Source organism: Manis javanica, chromosome 1 (genome assembly GCF_040802235.1).
Source record: "Manis javanica isolate MJ-LG chromosome 1, MJ_LKY, whole genome shotgun sequence".
Lineage (NCBI taxonomy): Eukaryota > Metazoa > Chordata > Mammalia > Pholidota > Manidae > Manis > Manis javanica.
Window position 1 is genome coordinate 22274530 of NC_133156.1, and position 25774 is coordinate 22300303.

At 49.6% G+C, this 25774-nt stretch overlaps 1 protein-coding gene across 11 annotated transcripts in view; it reads right to left on the reverse strand.

The window, feature by feature from the left end:
- Positions 1-1306: 1306 nt before the first annotated feature.
- Positions 1307-25774, reverse strand: part of THSD1 (thrombospondin type 1 domain containing 1) — a 32892-nt gene continuing 8424 nt past the window's right edge. For 6 of the 11 annotated variants that reach the window (XM_073229855.1, XM_037011803.2, XM_073229860.1 and 3 more), the window contains 3 exons: positions 22356-23315; positions 14388-14546; positions 1307-7240 (listed from right to left, as the gene is read on the reverse strand). In XM_073229855.1, the coding sequence (XP_073085956.1) occupies positions 6408-7240; positions 14388-14546; positions 22356-23315 (1952 nt within the window). In that variant the 3' untranslated portion in view covers positions 1307-6407. Of the gene's footprint in view, positions 7241-14387; positions 14547-22355; positions 23316-24625; positions 24837-25774 lie in introns of those variants that run through there. The other 5 variants (XR_005059548.2, XR_012128332.1, XR_012128330.1 and 2 more) reach the window with 5 other exon arrangements.

The following is a 25774-nucleotide window of genomic DNA, read 5'->3' on the forward strand; positions in this document are numbered from 1 at the left end:
AAAACGGGAGAAGGAATTCACCTCACCCTCTGTAAGGGACTGTAGTTCATGCCCAGTGGGGTGAGGGGAAGTTCTACCAATGCAGTGAATGTGGAAATAAAAGAAACAGAAGATCACCATTTTGCTACCGCCAATAAATTAGCCGATTCAGGCAAAGATTATACATACAACCTAAAACCCTTAGGTAAAATGTTGTGCGGAAACAAGCTATTCAGACAGTGCCAATGTATTGCCCACGGGTTACTTACTAATTTCAAAAGGAAATATATCAAAAACTGTGAAGGGTCTGAGAAACCCTACTTGCAAACTAAGTCAGCCTGCTAGTTTCTTAGATGCCTTAGTGACAGTTTATGCCGCACAGTTTATGCAAAATCCATGTGGTAAAATGAAGAGGACCAGGTGACACCTGTACCCTGTGGGCTGTATAATAGTAAAAGGACTCGGAGCTTAGGGAGGCCTAATCTTTTATACTGGACAGTAAGCATGCCTACCCTTGGCTGCAGGGGAAAAACTGTCTCCACCTTCCCAAGCTGTCTGCTATCCAAACTTCCCTGGGGGAAGTCAGTGCCTCGTTTGCAAGTTGTGCAAAGAAGTGAGACGCTGGAGAATCGTCTCCCCATACGTACGTGCGGTGGAGAGACCTGGCCACTGCCACCTTCACCAGGGGCTCAAACCAAGCACAGCTAATAATGGACACTGTGCCTCCTGATGTGATGCAACACTAAGTACACAAGCTCCTATGAGTCATCAGTTGAATCTGATCAAGTCTTTACACATAATTTCCAGGTTACAAGAAATACAGGGAATGGAAGAACAAGGTACTGCCACCAGGAAGCAATCAGACACATAATCAACAAGACAACTGGCTCAATTTAAAAAGTCAATAGAAAAGGGTAAGTGGAGGGACAATCTGGTATAAAGGAAGACATAATTATATGTAATGCATGAATCTTGACTGGATTCTGGATCAGAAAAAGATATTTTGGGGACAACTGGGGAAATCTGAACATGGACTGGATATTTGATTATTTTAGAGCACTATTCTCGTAGGGGTGATAGTAATATGGGTTTTGTAGAACGTCATTCTTAGAAGATACATTTTGAAGGGACATGTATATCGGCAACGTAGCTTCAAATTGCTTGGCAACACACATGAGATTGACAGGAAATTGTTTCTATTCAACCACTTTCTATTAAAACTTCATACAGTTCAACTTAACAGACAAAACAAGCTTAGCAGATGTTAACAGTCGTTAGAAGTCTCATTGTGGATATATATCATGATTGTACTATTCTTTCAACTCTCCTGGTTTCAACATTTTATTAATACAATTTTGAAAAAACAAAATAAGACATAACAGTTTGACATAAAAACTCACAGAGGAAGTGAATCCTGTGTTTGCCACTTGGTGGCTGAACGACAAGAATGATGCTGAGAGAAGGTGCTTGGGGAGGGGAAGGGCCTGCGGACAGCTTCATTCTATCAGTACTGTCCATGGGGTGCTGACCCTGTAAGCGTGACCCTGCATAACAAAGGTGTGCTTTAGAACAAACTCGCTGAACATGACATGGCTTTGGCCTCTAAAGCCCACCCACAAGATGCTGTATGACCTGGGCGGGGTACCTAATTTCTCCAGGGACTTAGTGTTGAGTAGATCTGAAGAGAAGGAAGAACTTGGAATGACTTCCAGATTTCTGACCCGGAGCGACACTTCAGGAAGAGGCGGCGTAAGCATCCGGGGGTGGGTGGGGGAGGTATTTCAGGCCAAAGGACTCAGAGAGGAGATTCTTAGGTTTAGAAGTGATAATGAGGGCTCAGAGTCATCTAATTTTAACAAATCGGGATTTCTTTTTGTACCCCAAGCTGATGAAGAGAAACACAGAATATGTCTATTTTTCAAATGTTCTATAATGAGCATATATAGTTTATTTTTAAAGAAAGGTTATTTTTAAAGCAGTTCTACAGTGCAAAGCTCAGAAGCAGCAAAAACTGACACAAGGTTTTGTATGACCTATATTTTTACTTGAGTAAATTATGTGATTATGAGCTAAATATTAAGGTTTTAAGTGCATGCACATAACTTATAAAATAAATTTATATCAGTTAATAACAACAGAACACAGCTTGTGCATTTTGACTTCAGTTCAGGGAGAAATAATAGTAATAACTCCAGGGTCAGGGTCACCCAACAGCAGCGGGGGTGGCATCCGGAGAAGAGGTGGGCAGTGAATAGAAACATTCTCACAGCCAGATGCCAGGGGAAACAGCAGGCATGACAAGGCAGCTGGGGACATGAGCCATCCAGGGTCCCCAGGGAGGAACGAAAACACGGAAAGGGAGGTTGGACGTCCAGTCAACATCAGCACAAATGCTCCGCTAACAGCCACAAGATGGCTCACTGATTACATTTCCAGGCATGAGTGGTAGTCACCCAGACCCTCACCATCACCCTGTTAGGTGGGATTGCTGTTTGGTTCGGTCTCATCAGAGATGGAAAAGCAGGGTGGGCAAACAGTGCAGGAGGACCCATGACGAAAAGCAGTAGTTCTTTGGTTTTTACTTCCCGGCCTCGGTCCCACTTTGCAAGGGCAGTTCTGGCTTCCTGACTTTTCGACCTGCTGATGCTGTCCAACCGCACACACGACCGAGTGCTATTGAAGACACCACTTACTGACTCTTGCAACGACAGACAGACCCGGCTTACCGGGCATCGCCCAGGCACACACAACAGACACTCCACAAGCCAGTTCGGTTGCTCACGTCTGCAGCTTCCATCTCCTCGCGCTCGTTTCCAGGCTCTCAGATGGAGACCACGTCCCTTGGATCTCTGTTTGTGAGAGGAGAATATCTGCGCCCCTGTTTCCCCTAGGCTCCCCATCTCTGCTTCCACCTCAGCTTCTCATAAAGCTGTGCTCTCCTCGGTTTCTGTAACAGGACATTCACATTCCATCTGTAGCCACAATGAAGCCTTCCGCAGTTTGTGCTCAGGTTAGAGTCGGCTGGACTCTAACAGGCAGTAGCCAATGAACAGCATTAAGCAATTATGTTTATGAAAACTTACCTTCACATCAAAGCCAAGGACTGCTTCCTTCTCTGTGATGTGTCACAACCCGATGCTGCTCACTTGCTCAAAACCATGGTTAGGTATTCTTTTTTCCTACTGTTTTCTTTTCTTGTTCAAAGAGGAAGCCTGTGCCATCTTGCTCATTCTATCTGTTGCTCGGAATCCTTACTTTTTTCTGTTTGAAGCCCATTTGACATCCTAGTCTAACCTGGTTCATATTTTTATTGGGGCTTTCTTTTTTAATTTCTAGTTGCTTTTCTTCTTTTCACGAATTTCATGCCCATCATGTGTCTTCAAGTTCTTCCAATTCTATGTTCTTTGAAATTCCTTTCCTTCCAGAAGCCCTATTCTTGCTTAAATATGCAACGGCACATAGCTGATATTCTCGGTCACATCCGCTGTTTCCTGAATAGCACGTCTTCCTTCGTTGTTTTACTGAAGGTGCTCACGCCCAGATAATTCCCTGAGCAAAGGTGGATGGCAAGTTAAGATTTCTGAGTCTTTGCGTGTCTGACAGCCTTGTTTTGCCCTCACAAGTAATTTGAGTGCACAGAGTTTTCCCAAGTTGAAAATCAATTTCCCCCAGAATTTTGAAGCTATTGTGCAACTGTCTCTAGTGCAGCTGAGAAAACCGATGCCAATATGATTCTTGTTTCTTACAGGGATTGGTATTTCCCCACCCTGGGAAAGCTGTTAGGATCTTCTCTGCATAACGTATTCCAAAACTTCCAAACGTGCAGGGCCTTTTCCATTCGCTCTGATCAAACTCAGGAGGCTCTTTTTAATCAAAAGCTCACATTTTAGTCATAGAAATTCTCATTGTTTTATCACTTTAGTATCTTTCTCCCCTCCATTTCTCTGTTCTTTCTGGAATTCTTACTAGGTTCTGTTTGCACTGCCTCTGGGTTGTGTGTTTTGTGTTTTATATTCTCATATCTTACATACTTTTGCTCCAGTTTTGGGGATATTTCCTCTGCTTTATCTTAAAATCTTCTATTGAATATCTCATTTCCGAGGGTTCTGTCCCGTTTTCTGACTCCCCCTTTTTATAGCATCATGTTCTTGTTTAACAGATGTAATATCATTTTGCATCTCTCTAGTGATAAATACTTAATTTTGTAGGGTTTTTATTTGACTCTTTTTGTGTTCCCTGAATTATACGTTTCCCCTGGGGTTACTTTTTCTGTTTTTCTTCATGATACTGTAGGCTTTTCTCAAATGTTTGGTGATTCTCAGTTGTCAGGCAATTCTCAAGAATGAAAGAGGAAAAAGGCTGAATAGGAACTCTAAGCACATGTGTGGGGCTTGCTGACTGGCAGGCTTCAATTTAGGGTGAATATTCCAAGACCCCGAGCACTGCGCTGAGGCCTCTCAAATGCTGGGATGCAGATGGCTTCCTGCCGGGGTGAACGACACCTCCACCTGCCCAGGTTTTCTCAGATACTTTAGTGTCTTAGATAAAGTCCCTCTGGTCAGATGTTGGCCGGCTTTGGCGCTGCCTGTGGCTGGACACCTAGGTGGCGGGGGTTCTCGGCACCGCAGCTGAGGAGCAGCGTGGAGACGGCCGGTTCGTATACAGAGCATCACTGTCTTCCGTCCTCTCTTCACAGCTTTTTCTCTGACTTTCACCTTCCCTGTGGCCGTTTGGTCTCGATCTGACACTGCACGGGAAATTCACTGTGAAGCAGGGAGCAGCTGAGCGTGTGTCCTTTGTCCTCCAAGGTTGGTACGCAAGCCTGTGACCTTGTGAAGGGTACAAAGCTGTCTAGTATAATAAACTAAGAAAATGGAGATGAAAAAGTCTGGTTTCTCTTCTTTGCATCTGCACACACCAGCTGTCAGATACCACTGGAAAACCGATTTCTCCTATTCCTGAAAGGAAGTATGTTTTAATTTTCAATAATAACAGCATAAATGAAGTGGCAATGCAATAAATAGAAGAGGAACTTTTAAAAGTACAGTATTTGCATTTGTGACTTTTTTTTTGGGTCCCATCTAATTCCTCTCTCTCCAACGGTCCCTGAAATCACGCCAGCAGACTGACATCCTGATAAACTCTAAAAGGAAGAAGGAAAACGGTCTGACAGGCAGGGTGGGTGCGGCAGCTCGGGAGGTCACAACCAGCAAGAAGGAAAGCGCAGCTTCTGAAGTGTATGCAGATAAGGCCTTGGGTTCAAGGGCTGGAAGGAAGCACAGACTGCAGAGTGCCCACAGGGCACCTGATGACAGCCTCCGGTGAAGGAGCCCCGCCTTCAGGTTCTTTGTTTAGCCCCCGCTTCTGAACAAAGCAAGCTGCAAGGCCGGCCCTAACCAGGCAACAAAAAACTTCCTTCCTTTGGTGAAAGTATCTGTCTCTGTCTGACCTATTATTGCAAGAAGGGCCATCTTTCTCCTGAAGTTTTTGCTGTTAGAGAAGATTTGTAAAAGCTGTGATAAAAGAATGCAAAGAGTCTGGTAATTAGAATAAAAATTTGAGTCCATGTCCATGTAACCCTGTAGGAGTTCATTCCCATCCTGGGCCTCAAATTCCCCAGTTGCAAAATGTGGTAGGCGGATGGAATCAGAAAACAAAAGTGATTCTAAGTTTCTAAAAGACTTCTGTTTTCCTCTTTACCTCCTTCTTCCAATTAAAAAAGCTTAAGCTGCAAAATCATAATCTAGTCTACCTGCTTTCCGTGTACCTGAGATTAATTCACATACTTTCTGAGTAACATGATAAGCTTTAGAAACATACACCAGTTTCTGCATGGCCCCCTCGGGGGCCGTGGGGGTCAGAGTGGCCCAGTACAGGCAGTGTCCCAAGCCGGCAGCGTCCTGGCCAGCACCCACAGTCCATTCTCTCTCAGGAGATGATACTTTCCTTTCCAAAATGTTTATTTTTTTCTCAGAATAATGATGGATATATGGACAGGTCTTCATTTGACTACCTGAATGATCAGTTTCTTACATTATTTCTCCAAGGCAAAATCAACTCACATAATTTTGTGTCAACTCACCAGAATTCTTCGTGGTATAAAAAACATTAAGCCATCACCCAACTCTGGCCGGGAAGGTCTCCTGGAATATCTTGCGGGCGGTACCCCCACCCCCAACACTTTCTGGGGGTAACAGTCCTAACTGGCCTCATCAGCGCACGGACACCCTGCTCACTCCTGCCCCGGGAGAAGTCGAATTCCTCAGTGCTTGTAACTTAGTTCACCTCGCTTCTGAGTGGCGCCGGCAGGGTCACCTCGCCCCGGCCCGCACCACCATCGGGGCTGCCTACACGATGGAGGCCGCGCCTGCAGTGCGGGGAGCGGGTCGGACCGCGGCGTCGCCCCTGTGGACGGGCCCGCGGCGCGGCTAGATGCCCAGCCTCTCCGTGCCGAGCGCGCTGGCGGCGGCTGCCTCCTCGGGGGGACCCTCGGGGGGCCCCGGCGCGCGCCGCCCGGCGTCGAGGAGGCCGAAGGACGAGTTGTCGTAGAAGGCGGGCCCGGGCCGCGCGGGGAAGCTCCGCCGCCGCCCCCTGCGCGCCTGGCAGGCGCCGGCCCGGGGCCCCGGGGGCGAGGAGCCGCCCCGCGCTCGCTCCCCCGCGGCCGCGCCTGCGCCCGGCGGCCCGTCCGCCGCCGCGTCCCGGGCCCGCAGCCCCAGGGAGGACAGGCTGCGCTCGCGGAACGGCCGCGGCCGCCGGGCCTCGTGGAGGCTGGCCGTCCTCCGGAAGGGCGCGCCCTCGGCGGTGTCGGCGCGCGGGCCCCGAGACACGCGGTACAGCGTGGTGGCCTCGGTGAGCCCCCGCCGCCGCATCTCCTTGAGCTGCTGCTGAGCCAGGCGGTAGCTGAACAGCGGCGGGGCGATGCGCTGCGCGCCCGGGGGGCCGTCGTCCTCGGGCCGCCGGCAGGTCAGCGGGATGCCCGCGTCCCCCGGGCCCTCGCCCGCGTCCGAGGAGCTGCCGCGCCGCTCGCTCGGCTCGCAGATGTTCTCCTCGTCCGAGTTCTTCCGGCAGCCGGGGGCGCCCAGGGAGCCGGGCCGCGCGGGGGCTCCGCAGGCGGGGGTGCGGCCCAGCCTGCGCCACAGCGCGAGCAGCACGGTGGCCGCCACGACGCACAGGCACAGCGAGATCCCCGCGACCGGCACCACGTCGCTGGACTGGGCGGGCCGCGGCGGCGGGCGCGGGCGCGGGCTGGACGGCCGGAGAGCTGCAGGAGGGAGAACACAGGGTAGCGGGCGTCTGCGTGCGGGGGGCGCCTCACCAGGCCCGACACTCGGAATGCCAATCAGGGAGGTAGGTCGTCCCCAAGTCCGCGCGACTCACCCCGCACCTGGGGCCAGGAACTGCCGCCCCGCGGGCGGAAGCCTGTCTCGCTCGCCCCTTCTCGGCCGTCCGCTCCCTTCCTGCCTCCGCAGGATCCGCAGTAGTCTCCCTCCTAGACGTCACCGAGGCACAACCGACCACCAGGCCGAACTCACTGCAGCCACCAGAGCTTGCACTCTGGCCCGCGGCACGTCTCTCACACTGTACACTGAGTCCAAGCACGTGTTCCACATTCTCTTGTCTCACGCGGCAGTATGGAAAGAACAAGGCCTCCTCACCACAAAAGGGAATTCCATCACTGATTCAGCCTTAATTACTAAACTTCTAGAGGCTTCACAACTCCCGCACCGACTAGGCACAGTCCACTGCAAATCACATCAAAAGGATGACTCCCCCATTGCAAGAGGTAACAACAAAGCCGACAGGGTAGCCCGGTCAGTTGCCCTATCAGAAGACACACCAGACAACAATCCATCTGCCCTTGCGGTTTTAGCCTTATCACAAGACACCCTCTGTTCCCAGGACAAAGAGTCTCTCTTCCGCTTCTTACACGATCTGTTCCATCCCAGCCCCCAATCCTTGATCCATTTTTTACGATCCTTTTTTTTCTCTCTCCTGAAGACAAAACCCTACTTAACCAAATCACCCCTTGAAACTCTGCATCTCCCGTTCACCCCCTTTGCCATCCATACCCGAATCATGACTTTTTCCCCCTTTACTGCTCTCTCGCTTTTTTTTCCTCATTCCTATTGTCTTCCCTGCCACCCCAGCCTCCTTTGTATGGCGATTCAAAGTCAAACAGACTTACACACAGCATCAAACAAAAGTTACTGCCCTCACTGCCACACCAGACTGCCCTCTGAAAGGCTGCTCCGAGCGTTTGTACCTCCACTTTCCTCCCTCCACCGAAGTGTTCACTAGCAGCTCCCCTTATTCTCCCCACCTCTGCTTCCTCTATGACCAAAGACAAGCCTATTGCAGGCGATGGCCAGACACCTACGGGGGATGTCCCTACTGGTCTTGCACCATTCACTACATGGGTGACTTCCAGTACCCACAGTATTACTCCTCCTACCGCTTCATGAAATATCCCAACGACTCATTCTCCTTATCAATCCCAGATCCCTGGGACTCTCAATGGGCCGCCAGAGTCACAGCCTCAGTTTACTACGAGGGGTCCTCGACCCCCCACGGTACCCTTCATATCTCTCGAGAGTATGTTCCCTCTCATTCCCAGATCTCTCAAGTTGCATCCGATATCGGACATTCCGAAAAAGTCATTATCCAAACTCTTGACGGCGCCTCTTCATCTTCTTATCCCCGCCCCTCTTCTAATTTCTCCTACTCTTGGTTACAGCTCATTCAGGACGCCACCATCTTTCTCAACCACACCCTTAACACAGCCAATTGTTTCTTGTGTGCATCACTACAGCGCCCACTGCTGGCCGCTGTGCCCCTTAATATTTCCAACTACTCCTTCCATGCAGAAGGACAACCCCTCCGACCCCTGGCAGACATACCCCTATGGGAACCAGAATACGCAGATAATCTCACCATCCACCACTGTGTAGGCCCAACTCCACCGCCCTCCAGCGCACTTCACTGCCTCTCTATCTACACCCCTACCTCCGGCTCTAAGACTTTCACGCAACCGGGACACTTCTTTTGGTGTAATAGCAGTCTTTTCAACTCACTGCCTCTCAGCTCCGATACACCCTGCATTCTCGTCACCCTAATCCCACAGCTTACACTTTACAGCATGGCAGAATTCCTTGAGCTCCAACCTCCCTTGCCCTCGCGCACAAGAAGGGCTGCTTTCCTTCCCATCATGGTCGGTATCTCTTGGACCACCTCAGCCATTGGGGCAGGGTTTTCGGGAGGAGCCTTGGGTCACTCTCTATAGGCAGTTAGAGATCTCGACACCAAACTTGAGGGAGCCCTGACATCCACTGCCGATTCCCCAGCCTCTCTCCAAAGACAGGTCACTTCACTAGCTAAGGTCACCCTTCAAAACCGGCGGGCCCTAGATCTGCTTACAGCCGAGAAGGGTGGCACCTGCGTCTTCCTCCAGGAAGAGTGCTGCTATTACATCAAAGAATCCGGCACTGTAGAAACTGACATCACCAAACTCACCGACCTTGCCTCCAGCCTCCACTCTGCTTCCAATTCCAACCCATTCTCTTCAATACTAACAACCCCCCCCCCTCACCTGGCTCTGGCCCATTGCAGGCCCCGTAATAGTCATTCTTCTCGCCTGTCTCTTCTTACCCTGTATAATAAAGTTCATCAAATCCCAAGTCGGAAAAATCTCTAATCAAGCTTTCAACCAGCTTTTACTCAGGAACTACCAGCTTCTGGCCACAGAAGATCCCTCACCCTCACGTGACCTCCTCACCACACGCTGAGAGGGACCCCTCTCTCCACTGGAAACTGCTCCTGGAAACAATGGCCGCAGACGCCTGGCTTCTGGCACCCATATCCTCTTGGCACCATTGGAATCAACAGGTCCTCAACCTATGGTTACAGGGAACCTTCATTGATTTCCAACCTGAAGAAGTTCACATCTACTCATCCTTACTGTGGGGAGTCCTATCAACCCTTTCCTCCCAGTCCTCAAGCCCTCACTCCCTTCTCCACCCCCGTTCAGCAGGAAGCAGCCAGAGAGAAAGCAACGTCCACAACCCCGTAGAGGAGAAAGGGGGGAATGAAGGGCCCCCACCCGTAAGATGGCGAACTCACCCCTCACCCCCCCCCTAATCCCAGCACCCAGCCAATAGCCACCAGCCCCGTAGAAGTGACACCACAATCACCCCATGCCCCTTCCTATATAACCCAGCACCTTTCCCTAATAAAGCGGAATTCTCCGGTGAATTGCTGCTGTGTCGCTCCTTTCCTTTCAGTCCCCAAATCCGCACGACTCACTCCGCACCTCGGGCCAGGAACTGCCGCCCCGCTTTCGGAAGCCCGTCTCACTCGCCCCTTCTCTGCCGTCCGCTCCCTTCCTGCCTCCCACGTGGCACTGTTTCCTTCCCTGCCCTCTGACGGGTTTGCCCCACGGTCATCAGAACGTGACACCAGGACTCAGACACCACCTGGGGGCTTGGCCTGTACGGCCGCCCACCACACACCGGTGCCGGCCAGTGCCCCACGCGCCCAGGCCCGGCCGCAGCTGCCCGCGAAGCCTTCCACGGGCTCCCAGGCGACCCTCCCTCTGCCCCCTACCACACTGCTCCGAAGTGCCCGCTTTCCTCAGGCCCCCACCTAGTCCTCTTCCTCAGCTGTCTGCTAGATCACAAGAAAACGAGAACTCCTAGTAAGTACTCTGCCCCATCCCGGCAGCTTCTGCCATCCTCCTCCCCGTAAACTGACCAGCGCTGCACCCCGCTACCTCTTTCCCTGTGGAACTAGTGGCAGAAGTGAAGGCGGGTCCAGCAAGCGCTCCCCGGGCTGCCCTTCTCCCGAGGGCCCCTCCCTCTGTACCAATGCGCTCTGGCTTCTCTATGCTGCTCCCCAGACACGTGCTCACGCTCTTCTCACCTGGAAGGCCTTTCTAGACAGACCCCTCACTACTGCACAGGCGTGTCCCGGTCCCTATGTCCCCAGCCAAGCTTACAGAAGATACACATCTCTTACATCTGCTGACTTACTGCTTCCGTATCACCTCCTCCGGCTCCTGCAACCTGCCCTAGGGTCCCAGCGAAACAGCTCCTGCCCAGCTCATCAGTGACCGAGGGGCCCTCCAGACACCCCCCGACCTCTGCTGCACTGGCGCCTGTCCAGCACTTGCCTCCACTTTTCCCTTCTTGGTTCCAATGATAATACTCACTTATCTAATTCGGAGAGAACAGCATGAACGTTGGCGCCCGGGAGGCCAAGATCCCACTGCGGCTCCACCAGCTCTGCTCTCCCCACCCACAACTGCCCGGCACCTGCGCACCCACATCCCAGGCCTCGTCACCTGCCCCCCAGAACCCACCCAGTTCAGCCAGTCTGAAGGGCACGGCACCACTCCACGCAGGAACCTGGGCTTCTCCTCCAGGCTTCCCTCCCAGGGCTTGCCCACCCAGAGCCACCGAGTCCTGCTCGCCTCTGTATCCCCTCTGCCAGAGCCTCACTCTTCCCTGGGCCTCCTGAAACCCTAACAGGCCTCACTGCCGCCACCCCTCCCCCTTGGACTGGTGCTCCACACACAGCAGAGAGACCCCCTGAAATACAAGCCCAAACCTTCAAAGGCCTCCGGGACCTGGTCCTGCCTACCTGCCCAGCTTCGTTTTTACCCTCCCTCCTGACGCACTAGCCTGTAGCCACATTCAACTGGTTTCAGTTCTCTGGGTCTCTTAATGTGCCATCTCTATGCTTTCATCCATTGCTCCCTTTGCTAAAATTTCCTTTCTCACCTACTGCACCTGGATGATACCTACTCAGCTCTCAACCTTCAGCTCAAATGTTCCTCTTGCAAGAGTGGCGGTGTTCCCAGCACGGACCGTCACCCCTGCACGTTGTCCACAGCAAGCCGAGGACTTCATCATGCACTGCATCTCACGTGTGGCATGTGTCTGCTGAGCTACATAAGCCCCTTCCCAGGCTGGGCCAGGCCTTATCTATATTCCTAACCCCGGTCGTGGTAATTTGCATAGAGTTGCTATTCAATAAGGGTTAGATTAATTGATTGAGTCATTATTAAAAAGGAATAGCAAAATGGCCACTATCCCAAACAGAACGTGGTTGCAACAGCCATTGACCGCTCTTCTCCATGTTGAACGAGATGGGCCAAATCAACTCAGGCTTACACTCACACCCTGGCATGAAGACCTCCTTTCAGAGCCAAATAGCACTCTAAACTCGCAACCAAGCGAAGAGGGTTGAATGGTGAAGGACCTGCTTCCCGACGTGTCCCCTCTTCCCTGCAGGGACCGCCCTGTTGGCGGGCAGCAGCACTGTGGCTGATGCCATGGCCTTTACTTAGCTGTGGCCTTTGACCCTGGCTGGCTCCCTTCATGGCCATGGCTGCCCAGCCAACCCTAAAGCACGGACCTTGCCCATCTCTGCCTCACCTGGTCTTTCCTCTCCCTCTGAAGTGAGGCCTTCTTGATGATAAGCAGCCTGCAAACAGATCTTACATTCCCAAGGAGTGGAAAATAGGCTGAACACTTGGAAAAAGAACACTTGAAAGAAATGTTCGTTTTTAGCCAAATACACACTTATCTGAGGACCACTTAACAATAGATGGAGAGGTGCCCGGAGCACTTTCCTTTTTTACTAACTTATAATGTTCAGATCTCTAGTTCCTACTCAGCATCAAAGAGTTAGGATGCCACCACCTGAAATAATACCACACATCCTCAAAAACGATTTCCAATTCCAGGTTGTCAGGGGTTCTAGAAAGCTAGCCTGGCCTGTGTACAAAGGCCAGGTATTCAGGACTTAATATGGGGTTGGATCTAGTGTCCTGCCTTCTAGCTTTACGGCCTTGGCCAGGCCACGTACCCTCCCTGGCAGAGTCCTCATCTTCGTGTGGAGATAATGATGTCCCTGCCCAATATATGCAGGGCAGTTAGGAAAATGCCTGGCAGGAAACAAGCTCTCCAGATCCGAGCCTAGCATGACAGTCATTACTTTGTGGCATTATCATGGGCTTCAGGTGAGATAATGTATTCAAAGCACTGGAACAGCAGATGGCCCACACATGGCTGGTACGGTCGTCACTTCTAAAGGCGCAGCAGAAGCCAGTGGCGATGATCTTAAATGCATGTGAGTATTACAGAACTCTAGATGGACAATCTCGACACAACATGCCTCCCCAGAAGTGGGAGGAACAGGTGTACTTGAAGTTACAGACACGGAAGGTGAATGGGACATGCCAAGGGAGAGGGCGGACAGAGCAGAGAGCCTCAGGGTACAGTATGGGGGTTAGAGCGGAGATTCGGGGTGGGGCCCAGGGCTTAGGGAAGAAGAGGGGCCGGCTGAGGGCGGGAAGAGCCTGGGTCTGAGGCTGTGACAGGAAAGACACGAGAGAGAGACCACCCTCCGGATGCTGAGTACAGAACGAGGCCCGCAGCACTGGCTGGAAAGACGAGGCAGCAAGAATGACTTTCTAAGGTCACAGGTGGGGACACTGGCCAAGGCGCTGCCAGGTACCTGGGTTTTGGCTGAAAGGTGCTCAATATCTAAACAGAAAACACCCAACTCCTCCAGATCCCAAAGGGACAAGAAATTAGGGACAGTTTTCTAACCTGGAACTGGAGAGTGGAAGACATCGGGACTTGACAGAAGGACTTTATCTAAGGGTCAGGACCAGGGCAAAGGCCGGCCAACTAAACGGGAGCCGGTGGGTACCAGACGGTGAGACGGCGGGCGGGAAGAGCAAGGGCTGTCACTGTGACCTCTGGCGAATGAAGGGGGTGCAGCTCCCTAAGCTGAGGCAAAGCTAGCCAGCCACGAGAGCATCACCCCTCTAGCCCATTCACATCGGACACTCACTGAGCGCTGCCTAGTGCGCACCTCCCGGAGGCTCAGAGGGTAACGGGAAGGCCGGTCTCCCGGTGACGGCAAGAAGGAGTCCCACCTCCTCCTCTTGGGTAGGGGTGGTAAAGAATAAAATGTAGGGCCACTCAGGGGGTAAGACAGGGTCTCGCCCCATTTGACAAATAAGTCCCTGGGGCTTCTCTAAGATGAAGAGGAGAAAAAGAAATGTCTCATGTTTTCCCACAGTTTGGGTGGGGAGAACTAACAAAAGCAAAACCGAAAAAATCCTGGGAGGAAATAATCCTCCCTCCCGTTTTGCTATCTTAAAAAACGATTTCATATGTCTGAGTCTTTAATTTAGAGAGACTGCCTGGCCGCTTCCCTGTCCGGTGTGAAAGCCCCTCATCTCACTGGCAGCCGCTCAGCCAGAGGCAGGCGAGCGAGCGGCGAGGAGAGCCCGCAGCAGGAACGGGGCTGGCGAACCCTCTCCTGCCGCACACGGTTCCCGGGCAGGCCCGGCTTCAGCCACCTCTGGGGACAGGCTTCCCGAGGAAGGGGGTACCTACCGGCGCAGTCCTCCAGGGAGCACGGAGAGGCCTCCGAGGGCGTCCCAGGGCAGCCAGGTCTGGAGGGGAAGGGGCTCAGGCACGTGCGGCGACGCTCTCGGACGCCGTCCCCACACGTGGCACTACACTGGCTCCACGGCTGCCACAGTCCCCAAGTCTCTGCAAGGACATTAGCCACGCTTTAAATGACTGTAGTGCATCGGAGAATCCGAATTTAACTGCGCCCAAATGAAACAGCAAAACTCAAACCTCAGGCCTGGAAAAGTGAGTAAGTGAAAATATTTCCAAAGATGTGGGAAGCTGGAAAGAGCGTTGCTTCTTCCCATAAAAAAAATGGAAAGCTGTATAATCTACAAAATATTAACCTTTCTAGAACCCATCAGAGAGATAAGGGCACAGGGCAACCAAATGGCCTAAAAGAAAAAGAAAAAGTTTCTCCAAGGAAAGGCAGGACGGAAACGTTGTTTCCTGGGGCAAATACCAGGCCCCATATACGCTGGTGACAAAAGTCATCTAAAAAGTGTATCTGAATTGCTAACATCCTAGTGTGGACTAGGATAAGAATATAGGAACTCTGGGAGCCATTCAGGAATCTGTACCCACCTGCAGGCTCTTTATAAATCTCACCGGATGCTCACAAGAAGGAATGAGGGCAGCTGCAAGAGCAGAGAAAGCCTCATGCTGGGTGCCTGGGGGAAAGGTGCAAATCTCACCCAGATCCTCCTCCCCATCTGCTCTATCAACAAAAAATCTCAACCACTGGAGACCAAGCGGAAAGCCCTGTCACTCTAAGAGAACCATTTGAGACTCAGTGTTGCTAGGGAATGGAGAAACAAGAAAATCCTTCACCCCTGGAAAGGAGCAGAAAATATCTGGGGTCCAGACTGCTAGAGAGCTTCCACCACGGGAGAAGGGCAGGACCGTCGGCAGGGCCCCATCCTTGAGGCTCAGAGGCACAGAACTTGCCTACCGCTAAGGCAGAAGTAAAACAAGGGGATGCCCCATCCCATCACACAACAGCCCCCTCCATGCTGGCAATTACCAAGTATCGAGTAACAAGTTTACTGCCAGGACAGGGAAAAGAGGGACAGGTGAAAACCTCTCTAATGGGCAGGTCCGAAGCCAAAGATGCAACGCAAGTGTGGAGAAAAACCTTCTTGCAACCCAACTCCTATCCTAAACACAAAGGGACGTTAGACAATTTTGAACTCTCATGCCCTGAGGGCAGCCATAGCAACAGCAAAAACCCAAACACAGCTCAACTCCATACTCCACTGACCAAATCCCGGCGCCTAAGTCCTACCAAAAGTGGGATATGCCCCTTCCCAGGTAGTGACACCATTTATTGGTGTCTGCAGTTCTAAATGAGACGTCTGCCTTTCAACCAAAATCATCAGACACACAAAAAAGCAAGAAAACACAATAAACTATTAATTAACTAAGTAATCAAGAGAACCAGACTCAGATGTGACTCAGATCTTGGAACTTTCAGAAAGAAAAGTCAAAATAACTATGATTAATATGTTAAAGACTTAAGTGGGAAAGGTGAGCAAGATGCATAAACAGATGGAAAATTTCATCAGAGTTGTGTAAATTAAAAAGAGGCAAATGGAATGCCAGAAATGGAAAACACAGTAACAGGAGTGAAGAATACTGTCCAGAGGCCCATCAGTAGACCTGACAAAGCTGAGGAAAGAAACAGTGAATTTGGATATAAGTCGACAGAAATCACCCAAACAGGGACACAAAGAGAGGAAAAAAGGGTGAATAAAATGTAATAAAATACCCAAGAGCTGTGGGACAATATCAAGTCATTTCTCATCAATGTTATTAGAATGCCAGAAGAGAAAAAGAGAATAATGTCCAATAATTCTTCAAAAATAATGAAAGACACCAAACTACATCCATTATGCTCAGAAAACACTAAGCAGAATACAAAAAAAGAAAATAAATGAAAAACTTAGATATTCCAATTCAAACTGCTAAAAAAACAGCAGAAAACTGAGGGCTGTGGCAGGAAGGAAGGGGGAAGGCGGGAATATGTTGTACACAGACTAAAGATGAGAATTATAGCAGACTTCTTGTCACGTAAGCCAAGGATAATGGAATGATATCTCTAAAGTATTGAAAGAAAAAATGACCAACCCAGAATTCCGTATACGGTGAAAATACCTTTCAAAAATGAGGGAGAAATAAAGACTTTTTCAAACAAAAACTAATAAGAGTTAATTAGCAGCAGATCTTCGTTCTAAGAAATGTGAAAGGAAAATCCTTCAGGCAGAAGGAATATGATACCAGACAAAAACTTGCATCTGTGTAAATGAAATGAAGAGTGCTAGAAATGGCATTTATAAAGGCGAAGGTAAAGTTAACTTTTTATTTTTAAATGCTCTAAAATATAATTGGTGGTCTAAAGCAAAATAGTAGCAATGTATTATGACAATCACACAAAGAACGGGAGGAATGAACTGGGAGTATACTGTTATAAGTTCCTTATGCTACATTTGAAGCAAAAATTATCATTTGAAGATAGACTGAGAGTAACAAAAGATGTATATTGTAGACACTAGGACAACCACTAAAAACCATTTTAAGATATAAATAAACCAACAGTGTCAAGTAAGTCATAGAAAAATCACAAAAAATTAATACAAAAGTCAGAAAAAAGGAAAAAGAAATTTATGGACTAAATATAAAACCATGAAGATGGTAGAGCTTAATCCAACCATATAATGATTACACTTAATATAAATAATCTAAACATGCCAATTAAAAGACATCGATTATGAGACTAAATAAAAAAGCATGACTCAATTATATGCTGTTTAAAGGAAAATCACAAAAAAAGTAGGTTAAAACTGAAAGGATCTAAGAAGTTATACCTCGTGAACATTAATCCAAAGAAAACTGGAGCGGCTACATTAATATCAGACAACGTCGACCACAGAGCAGGGACCACTACCAGCAACAAGGAGGGACATTACATAATGGAAACAGTCACTCCAGCAAGAACCCTAGACGGGGCTGCACCGAACACCAGAGCTTCAAAACACATACAAACGCTCCCAGAGCAGCCATGACTGACTGGTAAATGCACACTTCTCTTCCAAGCACATATGCAGTCGCTGCCAGGTAGGGTAACTGAATAGTCCCCTACAAAAAGTTACCTAAGACCCTCTCCACCAGCCCAGCCCAGGACTGTCAGGTCATGCCGACACAAGGCACCAGAACACCCCCCCTGCATAAACATCTCTCCTCATCCTTTATGGACAAAACTCACAATGCAGCAAGGGCATACGCAGCGCCATGAAGGCCTAAGGAGAACGTGCCGGGCAGATACACGCTCAGTGAGCCAAGCGGAGCGATCTGTGGAGTGAGTCATGGAACATGAGTTCTCCACAGGAATTAAAAGTCTCTGAGATCCTCACAGGGTGGGAGCGTTACAGAGGAGTATCCTGGACCAGCATCAACTGAAGCGCGGTAATCATGTTCCATCCAGAGGTCCAGCTGGACACAAGACTGGCTCTGTGTCCCCCAGATCACAGGGCTGCTCCTCACAGGGCAGGACAGTGAGCTGGCTTACCCTCCAGCCCCAGAGCTGTGCCAACACTAAGCCCTCAGTGCCTGCAAAGCTTTGGGGCTCTCACATTAAAGTCTGTCTGAGTTACCATGTTGATTTATTTTGAAAAAATTCTGGGAATTACTGGGAAATCTACTACTGTGAAATCTACATTGAAAATTCAGTCACTGTATAGTTTATCCTCTCTTGTGCTCACATTTAAGACCACAAAGGTGGAATTACAAAAGCTAAGAATCCTTTTTGTTATTCTTTCTTATCTCCTATTTTACTTTACACAAATAGGAGTATGTAAATAAAGTTACTTGTCAAACTAAAAACATAAATTCCATTAGCAGGGGCCAGAAAAACTGAAAAGTTTAACAAAAGCTTGAATCTTGATGTCAAAAATATCAAATGTTGAGTTCTTTTCCCTTGAAAGTAAAATCATGGCTTGCAGGGCAATCAACTTAAAAAAAAATTTTAACTTACGTTTCATGTCTTATTTTTACACAAATTAATCAAACAAGACACAGGAAATGACCTAAATAAAGCAATAAAGAAATTGAATTTTAAAAAAACACAAAATTTAAAAATGCCTTAAGTAGCTCTACTTGTTTCCTGAGGATTTTTACTAACAACTTTGACAGACATATTTGGCAAAATGGGAAGCCACTAGATAACCACTGTTCGCGTATTAGAATGAAGAGCAAAATGACCAGTGTTCCAAATAGTCTTACTTCACGAATGCACAGCTGTTTTGTTTTGTCCTGGTTAGATGTCCACACAGGCACTTACACTACATAACAAGCCTGTCTGGCCAGTAAAAATGCCTTTCAGGCCACTCTAGAGAACATGAATTCTGAATGAGCGAAATTTGTCTGGACTAGGAAAAGGGACATTTCCTTCCACCCCCAAGGCTATCTGAAGGAAGAAAGCATATGAAATATTCACATCTGCAAGACATTTTGCTCAAGAGACAAAGTTAACTGACAAAATACGCTTATAAGAAAATTCTACAAAAAGAGCAAAAACAGTGGATAAGCAGATGGGATTTTCTGTGAGCAAAACAAGGCTCGTTTTTAGTAGCACATCTTCCTTCCGCCTGGCCCAGCGGGCTCCAGAGTGGGTCACATGTCTTTCAAACAAGATGAACCAGAGAGACAAGGAGGAAAACACTGAAACTTTTCTTTTTATCTAAAAGCTTTCTATTATTTAATATATGGATAGACAATTGACTGTAGAGAACAGTGCTAGAAGCAACCCCAAAGCCAGTCTAACTACCACTGACCTTGGGCAAGTTACTTGATCTTTCTGTGCCTCTTTCTTCACCTATAAAATTGACAATATGATAAACTTCACTAGGGTTGTTCTGAAGATTAAATGGGTTAATATTCATAAAGCGCTTAGAAGAGTGTCTGGTGCAAAGCAATCACTAAGTAAATGTTAGCTTCGTTATGTCAGATGGTCACATACAGTACGTCAGATTGTCCTAAGGTAATCCCAAAGGACAAGCGGGGTTCCATTAGGTGGGAGGGTTTACTGGTTAATTCACTTTTGGAGAATCGTGGAGTATTAAAGCATCCATGGGTCTGCTTATGTGAATTTTAAAATTATATTTTCTAGTTTTGGATGAACTCACTCACAAAATAGACAAGTGGTTTAAAAAGACTCCAGCAAAGAATTAAAAACACTGTTTGTGCAAGCACCTGTAAATCAGAAGAAACCAGCGGGGGTGATTCCTGGCAAAACGTACTAGTACTTTGGTAAAAGGCTCCCATTCAACTACACTATGAAGGAAAAGAAAGATCATGTAATCAGAGAAATAGTTACGTGGCTATAAAATTTAAATTATCAAGAAAACTGTATGTTAAATAGACACAATTTTTATTTGTTAAGAAAAACTAAAATAAAAACTATGTGAATACGGATATATATCCTTTATCATTAGAAAATTCTCAACCTGTATATGTACTTTCTGCTTCGAGATGCAGGCTCATAGTCCCTTATCTGAAAAGCCTGGGACAGATGTATTCAGCATTGAGAATGTCTCAGTTTAGGTTTTTTCGAGTTACCGGGATACCTGTAACCATGTATTACTGACACTCCCCTAGCAGAGCCTCAGCCCCCGTAACCAGACGCAGTAACAGCTCTGCAGAGAGAAAGATAAACATTCACACTAATAGGATAAGATTACAAATTGTCACTTTCGGCACCATCTATTATGTATTTGCTGTAAACTGTTTACATGCTTTCTTCAGACCCTGAGGAGACAAAAAACCCACAGGACCTGTGGCTTGCTGTTCATGGGAGCTGATGGAGAGGAAGGAGGCTCCCGGGTTCCTGGCCTGAACCACTGACCGGCGGGGAGCCCAGGGCTGAGGAGCAAGTTCAGGGATAAGATGATGGGTCCAACTCCAGGCACGGCGCTTTTGAGGTACGTGGGGACGCCCGAGGGGTGACAGCCGTTTGGCTCACTTGGATGCAGAGCGGAGATGCCAGCCTGGAGTCGTCAGCACCAGGAGAGTAATCGCCTGGCAAGCGTGTGAAGAGCAGAGAGTGCAGAAGCCTAGCACCTCCGGGGTGAGATGAGGCGCGGGTCACACAGGCGAAGGAGACCACGGAGGAACAGCCGGGAGAGGGAAATCGGGGCGTGTGAGGTCGCAGGATCAAGGCCAAGGAAGGTAAGGACTGCAGTGTCCCCAGATTTGGGGACTTGGAAGCCATCTGCTGGCTGCTGTGGCAAGAGCACGTTCAGGGAGGGATAGGGGTTTGCAGTGGGTTGAAAAGTGCACGGCACGGAAATGAGCACCTAAGTGTGGCGACCTTTCCAAGAATATGGGGAGTAAGAGAGAGAAAGGGTATTATCTGAGGGACAAGTAGGGGCTGAGGGGTGGTTTTTGTTTTGATTTTAGATAAGAGAATTAAGTACCTTTCCGAGCTGATGGGAATGAGCCAGTAAAGGGACAGCTGGGGACAGAGGAGAGAGAGGACAGTGACTGACAGGACAGTGACTGACAGACAGGAGGCTCCTGGGACGGGCAGACGGGCTGGGGTCCACGCGGAGGAGAGGGCTGACCCTGCGCTGGAAGGTGACACCTCTCCCGTGCGAAAGCAGGAGGCGGACAGACCGGACCAGTGCCTGCAGGCTCACTGGTACTTTCACCAGAGGGGGGTGAGGGAGCCTTCCGGCAGCTCCTGGCTACTTAGCATGGCAGGCGGCACAGGCAGCTCGGAGGGTTAGTGGGGGGCAGGTGGCGAGGCCCACGGGCAGCGGAGGAGGCCAGAGAGAGCTGCTGTGGAGCGGGAGCCTGTGCGGTCAGCGCACCTCGCTGGGCAGCATGGTGGGTCCGGCTCCAGCTGGAGGCCTGATCCAGCCCCAGGGCCCCCGTCTGCCTGGGTGGGACCTTCTCCCAGGTGGCTGGCAGACTGCAAGGTCCACACAGAGCTGGAGCACAAAGGACAGCAGGGCCGAGGAGTTTGGGGTGTTGGTGGCAGAGTGACCAGAGGGGTGGGCCGTGGAGTCCAGGCTGGGCAGACAGGTAAGTGTGGCAGGGAAGAGGCCAGTGGGGGTGGGGGGGAGTCACAGGAAAGGACTTCTTCTAAAGAAAGGAGGTGGTAAGCTTGGGAGCAAGAGACACTTGGGGTCACAAAGATGGTCAGAGGCACAGGGGGCACAAGGCTCAGTGGGGACAAAGACGTGAATGAACCAGACAGGCCCCGCCAGATTAACCTGCTGCCAAGACCGAGCCACACCCGGGAAACGGGGAAGAAATGCAAGGAGGAGCATGGGGGAAGGCGGAGTAACAATAACCCCACTTCTCTGGGATCACATAGGGCATTACACAAAGAATTCGGTACTGGAAGAAGTTTTTAGAAATCTTGCTTTGAAATCTCACTAAGGAAGCTTCATCCCTACAATGAGTGACAACAGAAAGACACACGCTCAGCTCGAGGAAGCCAGAAGGTACCAAATACAATTTGAGAGTTGGCTTTGAATTCTGATCACGTCTGCCACTGACGTGCCACACGAGCTAATAAGTTTTTAAATACAATGAAATACTAGCTAACGCCTACTGGGGCTTCCTATATGCCGGGCAGGATGCCGAGAACCACACGTGTCTATTTCATTCAGTTCTCACAGCTGACACAGATCCTCTTTTTACTGTCCCCATTATACTGACAGGGCAACTCAGACCAAGAGAGTTTAAGCATGTGGTGAGCTGGGGCTGTTTGCCGGTCCTCCTAATTTTTCAGGTAAGGATGATAATGTCATCTGGGACATTATGAGGACTGAGCCATAACAATGATGGAACAGTTCGTAGAATTAAGTTCACCTAAATTCAAAATAATACGTTTCACTGCAGGAAGGCACAATGTGATGAAAACATTTTTTAAATCTCGGTACCAACCTATGTTTCTCTGGATGAGCGTGCAGTCCGTGTCCTTCGGGGGAACCTGGCTCCCGCTCGCGGCGCCGAAGCTGAAGCAGTACTTATTCCTCCCCACGTCGAACAGGGCGCAGCTGAACACGGCTGTCCTCTCCCCCTCGGCCAGGCCGCGCTCAGCCAGCCTCGCGCTCCTCTCCCCGGGCCGCCCGGGGGCCTCCTTGAAGACGGCGACCACCCCGTGCGCCGGGATGCAGGGCGGGGGCAGCACCGCTACCTCCAGGCTGGACTCGCACGTCACTTCGGGCGCCAGCACCAGCTCGTAGCCGAATCTCTGGGCCAGGCCGACGGGGCCGCTGGCGGCGATGACCGAGTCCCGGCCGAACAGCCTCAGCACGACGGTGACGCGGGCTTCCGGCCCCACGGGCGCGCAGCCGAACTCAACCCACTGCCCTGCAGAGAGCTGCGTCCTCCTGCGGGCCCTGACCTCCAGGGGCGGCCCCGGGCCCGCTCTCGCCTCGGGGCGGCTGTCGGCGAGCACGACGTCCACCAGGAGGTCAGGCTTGTCCGCGGGGAAGGCGCACAGCGCCTGGCTGGTGAAAAGGCCCACCTGGAAGGCGCCGCCTGCCGCCCTGGAGGTCCTGTTCAGGGCAACGCGGAAGGCGGGCCACTCCGCCTTCAGAAGGGCCCTCCCCGTCGGGGCTGGGCCGCCGCCGCCGGTCCCGCCCGGGGCCGTGGCGAACCAGTAGTCTCCCGCCGCCCGGAAGTGGAAGCACTCGAAGTCCAGCGTCCCCTGGCGCTGGCTGGTCGGGAGGTGCTTGGTGGCGAGGGTCCGGTTGGTGCCGGCTTCCAGCAGCAGGACGGACACGTTCCTCCGCGTCGCGTTGGCGGCGCCGAGATACTGGAAGCCCAGATGCACCGTGGCGTTGCTGAGAGCTACGTGGCCCGGCCCTGCCAAGAGCAGGTAGTCGGCTTCTCCCAGCACTGAAACGAAATGGTCAGAACGGACTTGAAAAAGGGTATGTGAGCAGCGCCGTCGGTGACGGAGAGGACAGCAGCGTTTCAGACACAGAGACGTTTGAACAGGGCCAAGGCTGCTGCCCAGTGAGGCCGAGTGTGGGTCCTGGGGGCTGGGCCCTGCACGCTGCCTGCACCTGCTCTCTGGCCACGTTTGACATGACGGATTAGTGCCAAATACTCACAACATTCACCAGTGTGCCTGCCACGGAAATCTATACAGCAAGGCCACAATGGACAATTCACAAGGTAAGAAGCCAACACCTCTTTGCTCATTTGAATCACATTCAGGTGCTTAAACATTTAAATGGAGGACATGGATGCACAGTGAGGTGAGAGAACACTTGATTTAAATGCTACACTACAAACGACTGTGCATTACCTAAAATGGAAGACCCTAATTATACTTCAGAGTTTTCATTTTCTGATATTTAAGTACTTATTTCCACCAGCCAAGGAACCAGTACCCCTGGTATGTTCGAGGCAGAATTTTGTAGATGAGTAAGGAATGGTAACACCTATTGTGCATGTGCCAGCCAAGGGCTGGAGTGGATGTCTATGGCACAGCCAGTGTTGATGCCACTGCAGCAGCTGCTCTCACAGGACAGGACCATGACTGCGGGCCTGCAGGGGTCACTTGGTTAGGATCAATCGTGTTTTTTTGAAAGAAACCCATCAGAGTGGCTGAAGTAAAGGGTGTAAAAAGCACAGACACAGGCATCCTTGTTTCTATTCTGAACCTTATCCAAGGACATATCCAAGGAGCCAGAACTGGGCAACACCACAATCAGCTGCCTGTGGCAGAGGGCAAGTCTGGATTTAAGGCACTGCTGGCCTTTTTGGCTTAAAAAACACATGAAAGTGTGACTTCATTATTATTATATATGCACCGCATATGTACATTATATATACAGATCACATCACATGTATGTCCAGAGGGGCTCATGCGGTGTTTGGGTTGGTATTCTTTAAACATATCATTATGTGTATTCAGTCAATTATTAGACCCAGCCCATGAATATACTGGCACATAGAGTTATTTTTAATTAGCTCACACTTCACCCATTTCTTATTTAAGATGAGGTAAAATAAAACATGTAAAATTTGCATGGACCTTGATACTTGATCACCACTTGCTTAAAAACTGTGACAGGATAAAGTTGGTTTTTTCATTTAGTAGAAATAGAAGCTGAGGGATACCCTTTTGGACAGATGTAACTCAAGGTTAAGGAAGGGGGCTAATTACGGTGCATCTCGGGAGCAGGTGCGGAGCTGACCTGGTACCATTTTGTGAACAGGTGGCTAAGAGACTCCAGCACCCACGACGGCCAAGGGAGGAGCTAGGACTGAGAAGAAAGGTCCGGCTGACTGGCATCTGATGGGGCCGGAGGAGTCTGTGCTGTATTTCAAGACTGAGCAGCACACACCACTTAGTCAGCCAGCGAAAGCCCGCTGTCAGGGCGGGGACTGTCAGTGAGGCCGACCAGATTCTGATCTGATGGGCAGCCAATCAATTAAAGACACACAGACCCAGCTGGAACTGGAAAAAACATGAACAGTCAAGTTCCAAGCCCTGCAGAGAGAAGATGCAAGCAAAAGAGAGCGCTTTAAAGTTTACCACAGATCGCTTTTTTTACGGACAAGAATACATTCTCATTTAGAACACTACAATTTGGTTTTACCACATTCTAATTACTACTACATTTTAATTTTCTCTGTTCTTTCATTTTCTCTCTCCTCACTCCTTTATTATATTTAAATTAATAAGCGTCTCAATATAAGCAAGCTGTTTTTAAAAAACAAAAAAACCTAACGGGTAATTGCAGACTTTGATCAATATCTAATGGAGATGAAGAGGGGGAAAAAACACGCAGATCTACAAAAACACCTCCTGTTCAATAAGCTTGGGCACCCAACCTCTATGCTCTACCTTACGCTCGGTCAACTTTTATGCTTACATGTCAGTAAGACACGGTGCTTTCAACAATGACAAACATCCTTGCAGACTTTAAGTGGAAAATTCTGATGTTTTTATTTATCATTATGAAACTAAGGACACGTTTATAATTTATGTGGCTGAGCAGAGCAGATCTGCTTTTACACACAGAGCAATCTACTTTCAAGCAGCAATAAAAGACTTTAAAAGAAATGAATCCCAAATTGGTTTCCAGTGAATCGAGCATCTTCTTGTTAAATAAACTTAAAAAGACTGAGGCAGGAGATTCACTGGGCAAAATGAACCATACACACACTGGCCCATTTAAGTGGCTGTGTCACTGATACACAAGAGCCAGGATTCTCTATCTCTTGGATCACAATTTTTCATCAATTTGAAAACAATCTCCACTCTCATACCATCAACTGCTTTGATGTCTATGAAATACCGGGAAATCTCCAAAAGAAAAGCAGTGAGTATTATATTGTTG